The following is an 18,608-nucleotide window of genomic DNA, read 5'->3' on the forward strand; positions in this document are numbered from 1 at the left end:
GTTTATTAAATTAATTAATGCTCTATTTTAGGAAGATTAAGTTGATAAATATTTTTAAAAAATAATTTATGTACATCGATACTAGAATAAAAAATATTATCTAAATTACTACAAAATTCTAGAAAATCAACCCATTTTAATATATTTCTTCTTTTACCCCTTACCGTATTTTTCGGTGTATAAGCCCCTCTTTATAACCCCAAAATTTGATATCAAAATCTGCTTGCGTCCTATACACCGTATGTATATATACGATATACACAAGCTATGTCTAAATATATTTAAATAGGCATGCATAGTTCAGTTCAATTGAATGTGTTATTTATAACAATAGTAGTTTTTTTTTCTTTTAAAAACATAACTATTTATAATGCTCCCTAAATAATAAATAAATAAATTACAGTGCAAGCAATAAAGATTTTGTAGGTTTTGAACCACACTAAATAACAGTAAACCTTTTTTGATTTATGGTATTTTTCTTATTTTGATGTTTTGAGCTCTTTTGTGTTTATAACAATATATACTAATTTTTAAAGTATCAAACTGAATTTTTGTTCAATAAAAATCTTTCAGATGCAACTGTAGCTTTTTTCCCCCCAAAACTTTGTCTTCAAAATAAGGGTGAGTCTTATATTCCGAAAAATACAGTATTTTCTTACTTTTATGAGAAAAGCTATCTATAAAGAAAAAATTAGCGATACAGTAATCATTACTCAAATTCAAAGCAGTATAATTATTAAAATGTTTTTAATTTCAAAATATAGAAGCTCTCTCATTGAAGTATATTGGTTTCTTCAATAAACATTCTAATATAGTTATCTTAACAGAAGTAAAAGGATGAATTCTAAAATGGTTTAATTCTATGGAATTCATTAAACTGTTTTTAATTTGAGATCTATGCAAGTTTATATGTATATGTAATGGATTTGAAGTTTGACCCACATATTCCATATTATATTCAGTACAAGTTAATAGATAAACTACATTATTTATTTTGCAGAATGAATTTGTATGAGTAATAGGATGAAAAGTATTTAGAATAAGACACGTGAGACATCATTTGGTATTATATGTTATAACATTAGCAGAAGTATAATTACTGTAATCAGCTCGCTAGGCTAAATTATAGTTGACACAATTTGTCTATCAGTTAAGACAATGACACTTAACTACATAAAGATTGAACAATTTCTAAGAGCAGTTTCTAATGTTTCTGTGGACATGTATGTCACAACTGTTTTAATTTTAATACTTAGTAATACTTATTCTTAGTAAACTAAACAATATCAAATAATCTTTAAAATTAATTCTTTTTTCTTTTTCATGTAAAATTAATACTTTGTATATCTACTTGATACTATTTTCATATCCTTTCTCAAAAACACTTACACTTTTTTATTATCAGTTCACTGAGAAATATTGAGTAAAAAATATGATGTACACAAAGATTTACTGGGTATTCAAATTCAAAATAAAATGTTCCAAACAGTAACTATAGAAATTATGTTATGTATAAACTGTTTACTCAAGATAATGTAGCTTTCTCACCTTGTTTGATTCAGCAACTTGTTTCTTTGAAAAAAACTCAGCTTCAGATCGAATTTTTTCTCGGGCCAAATACATGCGGTCTGGAAAAAAATAATTAGACTTAACTTTCTATGTGATTAAAAATTGTGCAGTCAAAATTGAAAAAACAAATCTTATATATATTGCAAAACATGTTTAAGCATTTGTCTGTCTCCAATTTGAAAAGCTATGCATGCATGCAAAGCTCAACATTCACTTTTGAAATGATGGGAGAACAGGCATGAATAATGTTGGTGCCAAATTTTATTTTGCAAGCAGGATATTCTACACTGAATTGTTAGGAATTAATCACTATCATTCACATTTTAAAATGTGATGTAACTTAAAGAATAAAAATGTAGATTTACTGTATGTTATTGATGAGTGGCTCTTAGCATGACTGAAATGCTCAACAATTACTATTCATGGTTGGTGGTATAAGTAGCTCAGGGCTTTGGCTCTGAGTGAAACGAAAAGTGCATCACAATTAACCTTTTTAAGGTCCATGAAATAATTTAAATTGATAGATTACCTTAAAACTTTTCCTGTCATTGGGAACAGGTACTTTTTCTAGATTAACTTAATCTTTTCCCATCATTGGGGATGGGTACTTTTGCATCTAATAATAATAATAAGTTGAACACAAAATCCATAGCATGTTCTGGTATATTCAAGTACTTGACAAACTAAACAATCAGCTATTTCAACTGTAAAACAGTCTTCTCTTACCATCTTGAATGGCTTATTTTAACTTACACACTACTAGATTCTATAGCACAGAATATAAAATATTCCATTCTCTTTATCACTTAACTTATACAACACTTTTTTATATTCTACACACAGAAGGCAAAATATGTATCAGTCCCATTATATTTAACTTACACAACACATTATCATATTCTATATCAAAATATGTATCAGTCCCTTTACCATTTACCTTTCATAATACATTTCTAGATCCTATAGCACATAATACAAGATATTTCACTCCCTTTACCACTTAACATACACAACGCATTACTAGATTCTGTAGCATTCTCAGAATACAAAATGTTTAGCAGTAACTTTGCTGTTTTTTCACAAATACTTAGTTGTCCTTAAAATAAACATTCATGAGATTTTTAGTTGTTCTGATACTGATTAAACTTGCCCAAGGATTCAATCCAGTAACTCATAATAAGCACTTAACATATACCATTTTGTTAGTTTGTAATTAAGTACAAAGCTACACAATGGGCTATCTTTGCTCTGCCCACCACGTGTATCAAAATCTGGTTTTTACCACCGTAAATTCGCAGACATACCACTGTGCAACTGGGGGCTATATACCATTTTGTATTCAGAAATGTTGTTACTTATATCTGCATTAAAAAAACAGGAAGAAGTTGGAAAAATTTAATGGAATTGCTATATTATTATCACATTTGTTTTACTGTACGTAGATATTTGAAAAATTTATGTGCAGTGTCAAATACATAAGGTTACCATTGATAAAGTAATTAAAAATAAATCTGTCAATAATATTTATGTAAAAATTATTTGCTGATGCTATAATGCTTCCAGTTTCATACTGCTCAGTAGTATATACATGCAACAATTGCCTTTTATTGACTTAACATTTTTAGTTTCATGCTAATAAGTGCTAATTGTGTAGCAATTGTCTTCTATTGATTTAAAATTTTTAGTTTCATGCTAATAAGTGCTAATTGTGTAGCAATTGTCTTCTATTGATTTAACATTTTTAGTTTCATGCTAAGAAGTGCTAATTGTGTAGCAATTGTCTTCTATTGATTTAACATTTTTAGTTTCATGCTAATAAGTGCTAATTGTGTAGCAATTGTCTTCTATTGATTTAACATTTTTAGTTTCATGCTAATAAGTGCTAATTGTGTAGCAATTGTCTTCTAGTGTTTTAACATTTCTAGCTTCATGCAAGTGGAAATTGCATAATAATTGTATGCTAGTATTTTAACATTTCCAGTTTCACATTGGCTAATGATACTTGTGTATCATTTTTCTACTATCTTAACATTCCCAGTTTCAAATCACTTAGTGACGTTTATATAATAACTGTCTGCGTGTTAAAACACTTTGCGTTCCCTGTTAGTGATACTTATGTAAAAATTACTTGCTAGAGTTTTAACACTTTTGTATCAATCTTTCATAAAAACAGCTTTTCTATACTATGTATTCTGAGGACAAAAGACAAGCTTAATATATGTGAAAGTATTAGTTTGCCCTCTTCTCATTGTCTGTTGAGCAAGCACGAGTTATTTTTGGTTTTTATTTTATTAAGAGATATACAAATCAGCAAGTCTTGACCTCACACAGTAGTCCTGAATCACAAGTTGAAGTTATTCATTAAATTTCAAATATGGTTTAAATCACATATTTCAATTATCATACTTTTATATTCTAAAGCCCACAAAGATATTTCACATATTGGTCTGCATCGTGTATTTCAGTAAGTCTACCTTGCATATCTCAGCTAAGTTACAAACTAAAGAAGATATGGAAGATATTTCTTGCATCATCAACTTGATGACAGAGTGACCACAAAAAAACTGCTAACTAAGGTAAGCAAACAAGCATGTTATTAAATACAGGCAAATGTAGGCCACAAGAACTACTTGTTTTGTGGAACTTTTTCTTGAAATAGAAAAGACTGGTTAAGCCCAGGAAATAAAAAAATGCAGCCAGCTTCTCCATCGCATAAAACAACAAATAGATGACAATAAGGTGGGCATATTTCCCTGTACAGCTTTTTTACAATCTTTACCTCAGATAACTACTACTCATTCAATCAACAGTGAAAAAATTCAAGAACCTGCAATTTAAAGAATAGGTTCAACAGCTCACCAATATGATGAGAGTTATTGTTGATAAATCAAGAAGACAATCAAAGCTCAAAGAGGTACTTGAAGGAAGCCTAAAAAAAACATATAATTTTCATAACGGGATATCGATAAACGAAATTGTTCTAGAACTTTAGTCAAGCAAAGCACAATTTTACAAGTAATTTTTACCAATTAAATTGTATACAAAAAATTTTATACTACATACATTTTGTACATAATGCAAAATAATGTACCATCTTTAAATGTTTAATTATGTAGACTCTAAATGTAAATTGGAATTCTTTATAAAAACTTTTACAATTTTTTATTAAAAAATAATTAAATTATTATATAAAATTAGGTAAATGATATGTAATTCAAAAAAAAAATTACCTTCTATTTCAGACATTTTTCTCAAAGATTCTTTTTCTGTGATCTTTTGATCATACTGAATTTTGGAGACTTGAGCTATTTTTTCAGCCTCTATAAAAAAAAGGACAAATTTTTATGTAATACATGAAACACAAGTGAGTAAAAACAGAAAACCAAACATAATCACAAGACTTTTTCTGATCTGAGGGTATAATGTTTACATAGTTACAGTAGGGGACATATCTCATCTACACCAATAAATTACAAAAATATTACTTTAAAAGAAAAACTAAAAATTTCCTCTAAGATGTCTGACCTTAAATAACATAATTAATGCAAATTGTTCTTTTGAATTGTTGAAACAAAATTGTAAGGTGTATTAAGAATTGAAATGAGCATGAATACACAAGTACAAGACCCAAAGCTTAGGATGTGAACTCAAACTTGTCATATTTTGGATTCCAAAGACATACTATGCAATTAAGGGCACTGATTTGCTACATTAAGTAAAATTGTAAAAGTAAAATTCCTGCAGAAAATTGTGGGCACAAAGTTAGAACTTATAATGATCTACTTTATACTTTCCAGAACAATAATGTTTGAAGATTGTGGTAAAACATAGCACTGACTTTATCTTATTTGTGAATTTTAATGACAATTTTATGATCAGCTTAAGAAGTGTACATAGTGTAATGTTGTTTAGTACTTGTTTATGTAAAGGGAAACAACAGCATTGTTACTACCACGCTATTAATTCTGGTTTTAACCGGATCTTGGAGTAAAATGTACAGAAAGTAATAATAAGTGGAAAATGTTGAAAGTACAACAACAACTGATTATACAGTTTTCTCCTATTTAACTCATCTTCTTAAAGTGAAAATTTGGACAATTTAGAGAAACTATTATGTTGTTTTATACGTTATATGGATTTCATATTTTACAGTAATTAATCAATGATTCTTTTTGTTCAACAAACACCTGAGTGATACTATGGATATACAAGTTGTAACATTAGTCTTTGGAGTATGAGTTACAAGAAGTTTTTTTTCAAGCACAAAGCCACACAGCAGGCTGTCTTTACTGTGTCGTCCATGTGTATTGACCCACCCAAAGGTCAGCATTATAAGTCCACACTTACCACTGAGAGATAGATTTTGGAAGGAAGTATCTATGCAATGTTTGAGTGTAAAGTATGTCATACAATAAGGTACTTCAATAAAGATAAGATTCTGAAATCAGTGAATTATTATGAAATTTAAAAACAATAAACAAATTGCAGCCAAACAAAATACTCAGACACCTAAGTAATTTTATCAAATATAGTACAATTTTGCTACTTTATATCAGAATAAGTTCATTTATAAGAAAATATCTGTCTCTATCATTTCTACTAGTACTCTAATTATGCAATAGTTCAGATAAAATTACAAGAAGACAACATTTATTTTAAATACTACTCTCAAACCTTGTCCAATCAAATTTTTGTAAGTCAACTTCAAAGGATTCCCATATTTTTAGAAAATGAAATTATCACCATCATAAAACAACAGGCAGGGCTTAAGTCAAAACCAAATATAATTCCTTAAGTTAAGAAAAAACAATATGGGCAATGAGGTTTTTGTTTTTTCATTTCTTATGTAAATGTTAAACTGTTTCAATTTTGAATCTTGGAAGTTTTTCCAAATTATTTTATTAATAGAAAGTGTACAGACATACTGCATCACTGAAATGATCATTTGTTTATATTAGAGCAAAGCCACATTGGGTTATCTGTTGTGTCCAACACGAAGACTCGAACCACAGATTTTAGTGCTGCAAGTCTGTAAACTTATCAATGTCCCATCGGGGACATCACTGAAATGATACTTGAAATGGAAAGGAACAACACTATTTTAAAAACCCACTTTTTGGTTCTATTCTTAGAAACATCACTGGGGTAATGGTTTTATATGACATACTTCATACTTCAACAGAAAAAGGTATTTATAATAAATGTTACTGAAAGGCTTAAATCAAACAGAATCAAAGATAACATCATAATTATGGTATTCACAATGATATACTTAATCATTATAAAATTCTTACTGTAGATCTTTTAGGACACAGATGTATCAAGCAACTTGTACATCGAATATCATAACCTTTAAATCAATCTGTTCAATGTATAACTTACCAATCACAGCTCTCTTTCTATCAGTTTCAGCATCTTTTTCAACTACTTTCTGTTTCTGTTCTGCAATTAAAAGTTTGGTCTTCTCTGCTTCCCTAAAAGAATGGGAGCAATAACTTGAGATGTATATATATATATATATATCTAGTGAATGAAACAATGTCCTGTTTTACTTCTTCTGAGGTACAGTCTCATTTTGTTTGAGGTACGATTTTTAGTGAACAAGTATCCTGTTGTCTATATTTCTTTTAAACTATTATTTTACAAGTCTGTGTGTGTTTGTCTGCTTATAACTGGCAAACCATTGGATCAGTTGTTACCAAACCTGTCATGTATGTTTTGTGCTCCCTGGAGAGATATGTGGGAAGAAGGGGAGTACTTAGATCTCCAAATTAAATTTGTAAAATATGGTCACCTTAGGTTATGATGAAACCAACTAGTTATTCTTGCAGCACCTTGTCAGTATCCATCACTTCATCCTGAGAGTTACCCCATTTCAAATACAAGAAAAGTTGACGGCTGTCACATAATGCTCTAAAACTAAATAGGATGGTACCATATACAGAGTAACTCAGAGACAATGCACTACTGAAAAACCTTATTAATTAGATATCATTTAACAGCAGTATTATTTGGAGACATTTAAATTCCAAAACCTAAACATATTTCTTTGCACAGAAGCTGAAATAAATAATAATGTCATAAGCTAAAATATCTTAATCACCACCATTTGACTTTAAATAGAACTTTAATCTTGTGAAGACACTATACTAAATATAAGCTAATTGTCAAGATGGGAACCATCTTACAAAATAATGATCCAAAGTTCATATTAGGACCACTTTATATACTCTATCAATCTGTTGTTAATAAAGTACATCTGACATTATCTCAATCAATTAATCTTTTTTTGTAACCATCAGATAAAATAAAATTGAATTCTTACATTAATTCATAGTTTTTTCTGATAGTTTCAGGTATTTTTGGTTTTGTGACTCGTACAGCCTGAACATACAATCCTGGTGCCATGATAACAAGGTCTCCTTGTAGTGCTGTCCTGAGGTTTTCATCAATCTGATCTGTGGATGGAGTAAAACGTACAAAAAAGTCTTTAATTAAAAAATTACAGGACATGGAAATTTTAAATTTCAACATTGTACATGTGCAATATATTTTTTATCATAAAATTATGTTAGTCTACAAGCAGACAATGTACTAGAAACTTAGATATGTATCTCTTTTCAGAAATTTTGGCAAGAAATTAGTGTTACAAAACTATTTACATTCACTAATTGACATGAAAATATTTTTTCTACATACATTACTTATTTTTTTATTACAAGCTTAGGAAATAGCAATTAGCAACAATGAGTTTTAACATTTCCTTACTAGCTTAATAAATATTTATAATCTAAAAAGTAATAAAACTGAGACTAATAGTGGGTTCCTTTAACTTTCAAATGATTTAATAAATGTTAATCTTAACCAAAGAAAACTGATATTTTGAGAACCTTAGCTACAGAGCTTCAACATTATATGAAATACAAAAGCAAACTTTACATGAAGACTCTTTAATATTCTATACATTTCAAGAAAGAACCAATAAAAGTTTACTTTTTTACTTTATAAGACAAAAATATAAATAAAAGAAGTGTAGTAAAAGCCATAGAGTTATGGTAGAAGTATTTAAAACAAAGCTAGAACATCAAACAAAGTAATTTTGATTATACTAGTAATTATACATTTTAAGAAATTTTGACAAAAATTATGAAATTTATGAATAATCAGAAAAAAAAATATATATATATATATAGACACACACACACACATATATATATATATATATATATTCCAATAAGGAAAACAAATAACCCAAAAGAAAGCTTTAAATGACAAACTTCTGGAAATTAAATAAAGGAAAAATGGCACAGATTACAAAACTCTAGACTTCTCCATCAACCAATGAAGATAACAGAGAAACCAAGATCAGAAGATTGTTGACTCAGTCAACCAGAAGTCATGGATTATGAAACCAACAGAGAAAACAAAGTAGAGAAAGACAAACTTTTAGACAGGAATTAAGAATAATTTTAGATTTCCCTGGTAGAATGTCTTAAAATTTTAAATCTATCTAGTAAATCATTACACAAGAATGAAATTAAATTATTAAAAAAAAGACCTTACTTTTACTTCTTGTTATAACTTCAAACTTAGAATTATTTCAAGATCTGTATGAATTCAATAGGAAATTGGGCTTATGAGAATAGTTTCAGGATAAGGCAAATGTCTTTTAAGATTAAAATATGGCTTGGAACCAAGTGGTTTGTTCTGCAAAGAGATTTACATTTCGTATGTCTCTTAAACCCTTTCAAAAAGATAATACTATCAAGAATAAAATAGTAACTCTATAAAACTTAGCATTTATTTGTTTCAGAAATTCTTAAGCAAAACTATACAAAAAACTACCCGTATAGCCATCTATAATTTTGACTTGAGAAACTAGAGGGAAAGCAGCTAGCCAAAATTACCCACTACCAACTCTTGGGGTATCCCTGTCTGACCAAGTAGTGAATCTTATCATCGCTCTTATAACACACTCATGGCCCCAAGGTGCAGTGTGTATGTTTTTGCAGCAACAGGCAACAAAACATGAAGTCTTGGATTCACAGTCCAAGCACACTAACACCAATAGGCCACTATAAAACCTGAGACTGGAAAGATGTCAATCTATGATAAAATTGCTTTAGATTACTTGTTAGAATCCATCACTATCAAAAAAGTAATGAAAATAAACAATGCTTAGTGAAAAACATTAAAAAATAATTATTAGACTATACTAACAATTTCAACAGTTGTTTTACTAATAATAAGAGCAATATGTTTTGAGCATACAGAGTAGATTTGGGGAATTCCTACGTGCTACCTAAGTCAAGTAATTCTGCAGTCCTATAAAAAATTTTGCAAATTAACCAGCAGAGTATTTATGATTAAAAGAATCAAAAAAATTTGTAAGACCTATTATTGTTTGAATTTAAAAAAGCATGTAACCACTTAACAATGTTTTAAATGTTATTTTCAAAATTTAGTTAAAATGTACAACTATATTAGAGAGGATAATGATTGTTAAAAAGTTACCTAAAATATAGGGTCAAACCATTTTTAACTACAAGCACATGTATTCCACGAGTTCAGATTGAAATCTTATTGAATTATTTTTAAGTCATTTAAATTTTTAATATTCTTTCAAACCAATTTGGAAATGGTGTGTGATATTTAAAATTACTACTTTGTAATTTGGGATACTGCTTTTGCTATAAAATTTACTTTTGAAATAACAGATGTTTAAAATTTCATGAAGTTTAGACCAAGATGGCAAAAGTAGAGTACTGGTTGCTAATATTTATCATACTTTAACAAAATCCAACCAAAATCTGTGGCAGGAATTTAGGTTTAAAATATCTATCAAGCCTCAAAGAAAATTTAGGGCCTAAAAGACAACCTGAGATGCTCAGAAACGTTTGTTCATTTTCACCTCACATATGAAAAAGTTAAAGGCAAATGAATTTGGACGAAGTCTCTGGGCTTAATTTTATTGAAACACATTGAATGAGAGGTTGCGAGACGTGAAGAGACATGGAAGATACCGACCCAATCCTTTCTAGAAAGCTGTGAAGAGACCGTCATGAGGTATTCAGAGTCGAAGCATGTGTATCTGTTGTTACATGTGACAATGACGTCAGCTGGAAGTGAGTAGTCGAGTGAAAAAGGGAGAAGCATATAGAAAGACGGACTTTTATAGCAACTGCCCTACACATACACTAAGTTTAATTTTTCTGTTTGCTTACTGTTTAGTGCAAATAATTTATTACCTTTTATCAGAATACTTGGGAGGAGGAGGCAACTAGTAGAATTCAAAATTTTTAAAAGATTGCCATTACCCAGTTAATAATATTAAAGATTGAGTATAGCTAAGAATAAGTTAAATAAACTTGTGTTGCAGAAGATAAACTATTATTCCTCTAGTTTGTATTCACTTCTAAAGTACTCAAGTACATGTTAAATATATTAAGAACTGACAGCCTATTGATACCTCAAGTATACTTTGTCAAGAGGAAAGCCTGAAATTCTGTGTACTGTTTAATATTAAAGAAAAATGATTAAGAAAATAAATTTTTATTTATAATAAATAACAACAACAAAAAAAAAAAAGCAGTTATGAAAAAGTATCATGTCCCAACAGAAAATTTTTATTTTGTATTACTGCAAGATTCACTTCATGTTCTTTATTCTTTTACTTGGCAAATTTCTGGAGAAAAAAATTTAAAAGTAACTGCTACTCTTTAGTTAAGAATATATACAAGTTTACATAAATTTGAAATCCTTGAATAAGCCCAATATACCAGACAAAACTAGTTATCATAACTGTGTTTTTATGAAAAACTTAATTTATCCTCTTTTGTTTTGTAATAATTAAAATTTATGTCTATTCTATGAAAATTATTTTTAGTTAAAAAGTTTAGAAATGACACTCAAATAAGAGGAAGTGGTTCAAAAATATACTTTTCAATAACTTAACAAAAGTCACAAAATATATGACAATTTATACATTACTATGTGTAGAAAAACCATAAAAAGAGCAGCTCAAGGTTGTCCCTAACAAAACTTGAAGAACACTTTAAAATTTAGTTTTACAGCTATATGTTATATTAAAGAAATAAGTTATATATATATATATATATATATAAATTATTATTATCTGGAGAGTAAATGTCTTTGTTTACTAGCTTTATTTCCAAGATGTCTAAATCCTTTTAGTAAACATTACAAATTCTGAAAAACAATAAAACTAGTTCACTCTTTTTACTGAAGTTGAAATAAAAATATAAAACAAAACTAAAAATTAAAAGAAAAAGACTTACACTTTCATTTTATCTATATGAAGTATAGGTAGTTATATTTGGTTTGATTATATCAAAATATTAATTCGTGTAGTACTTAAATGTTAGTCAAAATGTCTACATATATAGTTACAAATCCATTCTTTCTTACCAAATAAATTAATGTAGACTTCATGAAGATTGTGAGCACTGCAGAACTGATTCAGTTCATGATGAACTTTATTGAAGATTAATGTTTTATCATAGTCTGCTGTGTAGTTCTTGACAATGTCATACACTACAAATGAAAAAAAAAAACAACATTTAATACATTATACTGGTGCTAATGATTATAGAACTTTGGTTGCTGTTTTGAATATTGTAAATAACAACAGAAAATGAAAAACACTCATATATTTTGTGAAAACAATTATTAACCAGTATTTTACAATATTATTACAGATAATTCTTTAAGTTTTTTTTTTTAGAAATAAAAAGTATTTCCTTTACAAAATATGTAGTGTACTTTTTGCATAGCACATATGATTAGGTACAGATTCATAATTTCTATTTAATCTTTGGTTAAAGGATGTCACAGTAATAATTTATTGTTAGCTGCAAAATTCTACAATGGGCTATCTGCCCACCATTGATATAATAACGTGATTTTTACCATTATAATCTCTCAGACTATCTGTTGACCAAAATGGGGATATCACAATAATTCTGATGTTTGTTTTCATTTAAGAACAAAGCTGCACAATAGGCTATCTCTGCTTTGCTCACTGAAGGGATGGAACCCTGAATCTTAGCATTATAATCCCTCAAAGTTACCACTGAGCCATCAGGAGAGAGACTGATATTAAAAATATAATATCTTATTTTCTTATTTAAGAAAGCACATAGATCACAGATAAAACACTATTGAAAATTCTATTTCTTTTTCACTTTAACTTAGTTTTTTTAGATCAACCAAAAATTAAAATCTGAATATACTTTGGAGTCTGGAAGTTGAAGCATTTAATTTCAGAGCAAAACTTTACTAAGTCAACTGAAAACCATTAACATGTTTAGCAGTAAGTTTAATCAAAGAGAAATTGCAACGTATTCTTACAGTAATGTATAGCTAACTTGTGTAAACAAAAGAATAGTGTGGGTGAGGAAACACTCACCCAAATTATAATAAGTTTATTAATGAATACAAAAAAAATGTTTCAGGCAACAGCCCTTCACTGAGTTCCCAATGTGGAGAAAACTGGTTATAGAGGAGATAGGGTAATCATATAATCATGTACACTACATGTAACACAATTCAAACATCTTTAATATGCACAACCATATTTGTCTATTTCATAAAGTAATAAAGAACTCACATTTGGTAAATTTGAGAGAAAATGATAATGAATTTGTAAACATAATCTGTACAAAACAAGAAAATCACAAACACAGATTTTGTAAAAAATTTAAATTATAATATATAAACTTTACTTGACTCTTATTTATAATTCCGTAGTCTGACTCAGACACATTTTGTGAAAATATCATATATTACAAGGAAAAGCTGACAGTATTGTTTATTTTAGAATAAATTTATTATATATGTTCTCTTTTCAATTAAATTTCTCATGCAACATTAGTATTAGACCTATTACATTTTTAAACACTAGTTTCTAAATCTAGTCCTTAGGGATTTTCAAGAATTAGAGGAGTGTATAATAATAGTATTCAAACCCCACCATATTTGTCATATGCATTACTAACAATGTGTTTCACTCAATCCAGAGTTTTCAGGCTGGCTGGGATACAACAAACACAGAAGAATACTATTCATATAAGTTATTTGATACAGTAATAGTAGTTATAGAGTGTACACTTTTTACAAGCCACTGAAGAATGATTACAATTTTTGTCATAAGACATTAGTATTAGGCCTATTACATTTTTAAACACTACATTTTACTACGTGAGAAAAACATCAAATGTAGATATATTACCTTATAATTTTCATAAAAACAAGTTTGTAATCAAATGTATAGATTTTATTGATTCAAATGACAGTAAAACAAAACACATAACATAAAATATGCATTATGCTGTATGGCAGGTACATGTACCCTGTTTTTACAAACCTTATTTTTACTTTAAAAGATGTAGCAAACACAACTTAGGTCTAATGATTTGAAGATTTGTGTAATAAGATATTTAAAAATATTTTTCATAGAGGACATTCTACACTTCTTTTTAGAATTTCAGGTATTTATCTCAGAATTGTTACCTACCACTGGCAGCATTTAAGATATTTACAACTTCAATCCTATCAAAGTAGATCATCACTCCACCACTAGGAAATAAAATGAAATAGGTAGGTATTAATTAAATGTTCCAGTAAATTGTCTGTGAAAATTCACAGGAAGCAACTAATGTGCAAACACTTTTCATATTTTTTGTTACAAATGTTTGTTAATCTTCAAGTACATGTAAAAATTCATACAGTTAATTCTAAGAGCTTTGATCCCCCTATTACAGTCCCAAAATAGAAATTTCTAAACATAAGAGTAGTTACGAATTTATAACACTCCCTTACATACCAATTTTCATAATAATAGTCAGTCCTACCTTGAGAATACCCAAATTTCATATGACTACATAAAGAGGCTCAATTTTTAAACATTTGAATTTAGATTTCTGTCTTTTAATAGCTTCTTAGACGTTAATATCAATTTTCAAGTAAACTGGTTCAGATAAACCTGAAAGCTCCCAAATCTCCTTGTCCCTCATGTTTCTGGTCTTCCTCATGACATTTCTAAAAAAAGTTTTTCGTTGAGTATATTATGTAAGGATCAAAAGTCTATGTGAAAAAGTATGAGTCATTCTGTCAAAAAATATGGTAGTAGTTTAAAAATCAAGTAAACATAGAAACAAACATAGGTACAATTCAGAATAATTACATACTGCAGATGTTAAAGTACACAAAAACTGTGTGTAATCAAAGCTTTCTATCTTATCGTAATTCTATTTAATATTGTAGTATATTTTTGCATTCAAACTTTGTACTAATTGCTGCATAGTTTGTCCTTCTGATGACCAATTAAACTGTTTTTCATAAACTTGTAAGTTAGATTAACTTGTTACCACTCATACATACTTTTCTTTGATAATTTTCTTAATCTATCATACATGTTATTACCATTGGGCCTGATTTTATTTTTTTTTGTAAGAAAAGAATATTTGCCAAGTCAGAATTTTTTCTTCAAATATAACGTAGATATTCTAAGAAAGCTTAACACTCACAGTAAATTTTACAACATTCCAAATATTTGTTAATTTTCAAACAAAACTTTTCAGTTTAAGAAAGCTTAACACTCAAGGTAAATTCTACAAAATTCCAGATATTTGTTAATTTTCAAACAAAACTTTTCAGTTTAATGACTGAAGTGTAAATTCTATCTATGGTGTTAATTTGGAATTTATTAAAATCAATTCACATGTATAACCTGACACCTAATACAAAATGTTTATAATTTCATGAAATAACTAATTTACCTTGTACCACAGGGCACATTCTTTACCTCATCTGTCTGAAGAGTCACCTGCAAAATTACAAATAGAAAAATAAATAACAATAATAAATATACAGATCCTATAATGTGTAAAATAATTTTTTTTTTAAATGTTTAAGATAAAACTGAGGTCACACAATAAACACTATATTTCAACAATTACTAATATTAATTGTGAAAAAAGATATTGTTTTTTGATCAATTTCTAAGAATATTTCCTACAAGAGTGTCACTTTCAAATCACTGAAATTCAAATTTCATATGGCAACCCTCGGTAACTGTGTTTATGGACTTCCACTATTATCTTCAAGTAGGCTATTTCTTTTGTTTCAAAATCTGAAAGGTATAAAAAAATGATTTTCATGCTTCTTGGTATTTCATAGATCAGCAATTCCCAGCCTTTATCATTCCATGGACTCACAAAAGCTTTGTGAAAAGCTTATATACCATTAAGAGTACAGGATATACTCTTATATATATATATATATATACTCTATAAATATGTATTTATTTATTCATTCATAATACTTTTATTATCAGTATTGATATTTTTTCACTGGATGTTTCTGTGGACCAATGGATGGGAGCCATTGTAATAAAACAATCACTCTTGAAAAAACCAAATTCAGAAAGTGAAGGGTTTTATTTGTTGTATAACTTCACCCAAAAATCTTCAACAGCTGAAGAAAACTTGGTGTAAAATAGTGCCACCACAAGGCAAACTGATAAAGTTTGATGAACCAAAGTATTATACAGGAAGGTTATAACACATAGAAATGACTTCATGATGTCAGAATAACACGTAGGTTCAAAAAATCAATTTAATGCCAACATGCAATACCCTATATTCCAAGTGCTTTCAAAAGATGGACCTTTCTTTATCAGGGTCAAACTGCAATGGATAATAACACAAATACACGATGAAGCAAAAGACTGGGTGTTATTAACCTAACAAAAATGTGTGGAGATGATTCTGTTGAGTAGATACAGCACAATTTTTTTGTTTCTACACCATTATATTTTCTTTTGGGAACACATTAAACACTTTGTGTTTGTCATATGTCCAAATAGCATGGAAGTTTTAAAGTAAAGAGTTACTACAGCTTGTACAGCCATAATGCAGCAAATGCTATAAAACATCAGTCACAGCCTGAACTGAACAATAAAACTATGCTATGATATTAACCATGGACATTTCAAATAGCTATAAGAACTAGATCTTGTAAAATTCATGGTAGCATGCCATTCAACATCATCCTCTATATCATAACACCAGACTGAAGATATGTTCTCATTTTGATCTTGGAGTCATGCAGAATGCATGAAACACAAAGCAATTAATATCTTGCAGAATTACTTAAATCCATAATACTCAGGGGGTAATATCATAAAATATGGATTAAATACATAATAATAATAATAAGTGATCAATATTGTGCAAAATAACATAAAATAACAATTAGGTGTCCATATCATGCAGTGTGTCTTGAACTCATAACAATCAAACATCAATTTCATACAGAATGCATTAAGTACAAAAAGTAGGTAACCAAGAACATAAGGATACATTAAACATAAAACTCAGGTATGAATATTAACTGTTAAACATACAGTTGTGTTAATTCAATGCACCTGTCATATGGTTTTATTGCATTTAAAAAAAAAACTAGTGGATAAAATAGCTTGAAACTCAGGATGAACCCTCTAAATATTGTGTCTCTTTAAAATAAAATATCTTATTTTTATATGTGATATTTGCATGATTTTATGCAACTTTAAATGGCAAAAATATTCCACTGTGATGTTTTTTTAAGAAACAATTAAAAACACTTACCTTCATTATAGATTCTAATTACTAATTTTTATGTCCTCCTACATTCTCTAAAAATTTCTAATAAATGATATACACATATAGGACATAATGACACCAGAATACAATAAAAATAATTTATTACCCTTCCAAAATTATAAATTAAAAATAAACCAAATTCTTTCTATTGGTGATCAGAAGGTTTCATTTAATGTACATAATAACTTTTTAAAACCACACGACATGGGCCACTTTCTTGTTGCAATGATCAATACATTCCTTGAAGAAGAAATGAGCCTTCTCATGCACTTAACTTAAATTGAGTACATATAGGATGCTCTTGAGAGAGACAATACAGAACATGTAGTGGCTCTAGACATAAAAGATGCCATAAACACAGTTGTTTTCAAAGAAGCGGGCAATAGTAACTCAGGACCTAGTGAGCAGTTAATCTTGATTTTTTTTATACTAAAGATAGTAATGCACTTAATAATTTTTATTTAATTAAATAATACACCAAAGAATATAGACTAATAACATGCAAAAAGTAGACAAATTCCCTTACCTCTCGAAATTTTTCTGGCTTTCTAACTATGCAACAAAACTCATTACAAATTCATCCAAGCTAGTCATTAACATTCTCACAGGAATGATGTTGGTGATCTGAGTGAAACTGACATTTAACCATTCAGAACATAATGTTATACAATACGTCATTTGATAGATGAACATCTTGACTTTCTATTGGTTATAGGTAATATATAATTAAACGTAAGAAAGAACTATTAACGAATTCTGAAAGAGAGAATGTGATAAGTAGGTGTGGCAGGAGTGGTCTGATTTTCTATTTAATAGCTCTGTAACCAAACAAAATTGAAGACTAAAAATTATGGTTTGTTTGATCAATGATGATTTTATGGAGTGTAATTTACATTTAATTTCATACTTTTTTGAGGAGTTATGGATAAAATAGGGAAGATGATATGCTAAAAGAAAATGTGTTATGTGAGTCACACTAGGGGAAACTCTGGATTTTTTAAATTATTGCCTTGTAGAATTAAGAACTTAAAACTTATATACTACTAAAATATAGATTATTAGCTGAGATTTTATGCTATTCTAATTGGGATAACATAAACAAAAAGTAGTTTAATAAAATTTTGAATGTAAGACACTAAAACCTTGTATCATGCACATTAAAATATACCTGTGGCAATAGGGTTAACCACATTATGATTCAGGAAGTGGCTTGAAGAAAGCATTAAATGTAATATAAGTGATCAATAAGCAGAATACATTAGAAACCTAATACTCAGGGGTCATTGTTAAGCAGAAATGTAATCTGTAAACAGATGAGTCCCTGTATATGTGTGTGTGTATATATATATATATATATATATATATATATATATA

General features: G+C 28.6%; 1 protein-coding gene across 1 annotated transcript in view; it reads right to left on the reverse strand.

Moving 5' to 3' along the window:
• The window catches only part of LOC106457602 (erlin-1-like), a 26,453-nt gene extending 11,038 nt beyond the window's left edge, over positions 1-15,415 (reverse strand). The window contains exons 1-7 of the mRNA XM_013917039.2: positions 15,369-15,415; positions 14,105-14,166; positions 11,998-12,123; positions 7,895-8,027; positions 6,952-7,043; positions 4,800-4,889; positions 1,549-1,628 (exon numbers count right to left, since the gene is read on the reverse strand). Of these exons, the coding sequence (XP_013772493.1) occupies positions 1,549-1,628; positions 4,800-4,889; positions 6,952-7,043; positions 7,895-8,027; positions 11,998-12,123; positions 14,105-14,156 (573 nt within the window). The 5' untranslated portion in view covers positions 14,157-14,166; positions 15,369-15,415. The remainder of the gene's footprint in view (positions 1-1,548; positions 1,629-4,799; positions 4,890-6,951; positions 7,044-7,894; positions 8,028-11,997; positions 12,124-14,104; positions 14,167-15,368) is intronic.
• Positions 15,416-18,608: the final 3,193 nt, after the last annotated feature.

The sequence above is a fragment of the Limulus polyphemus genome, unplaced genomic scaffold, assembly GCF_000517525.1.
Source record: "Limulus polyphemus unplaced genomic scaffold, Limulus_polyphemus-2.1.2 Scaffold350, whole genome shotgun sequence".
NCBI classification, from domain to species: domain Eukaryota; kingdom Metazoa; phylum Arthropoda; class Merostomata; order Xiphosura; family Limulidae; genus Limulus; species Limulus polyphemus.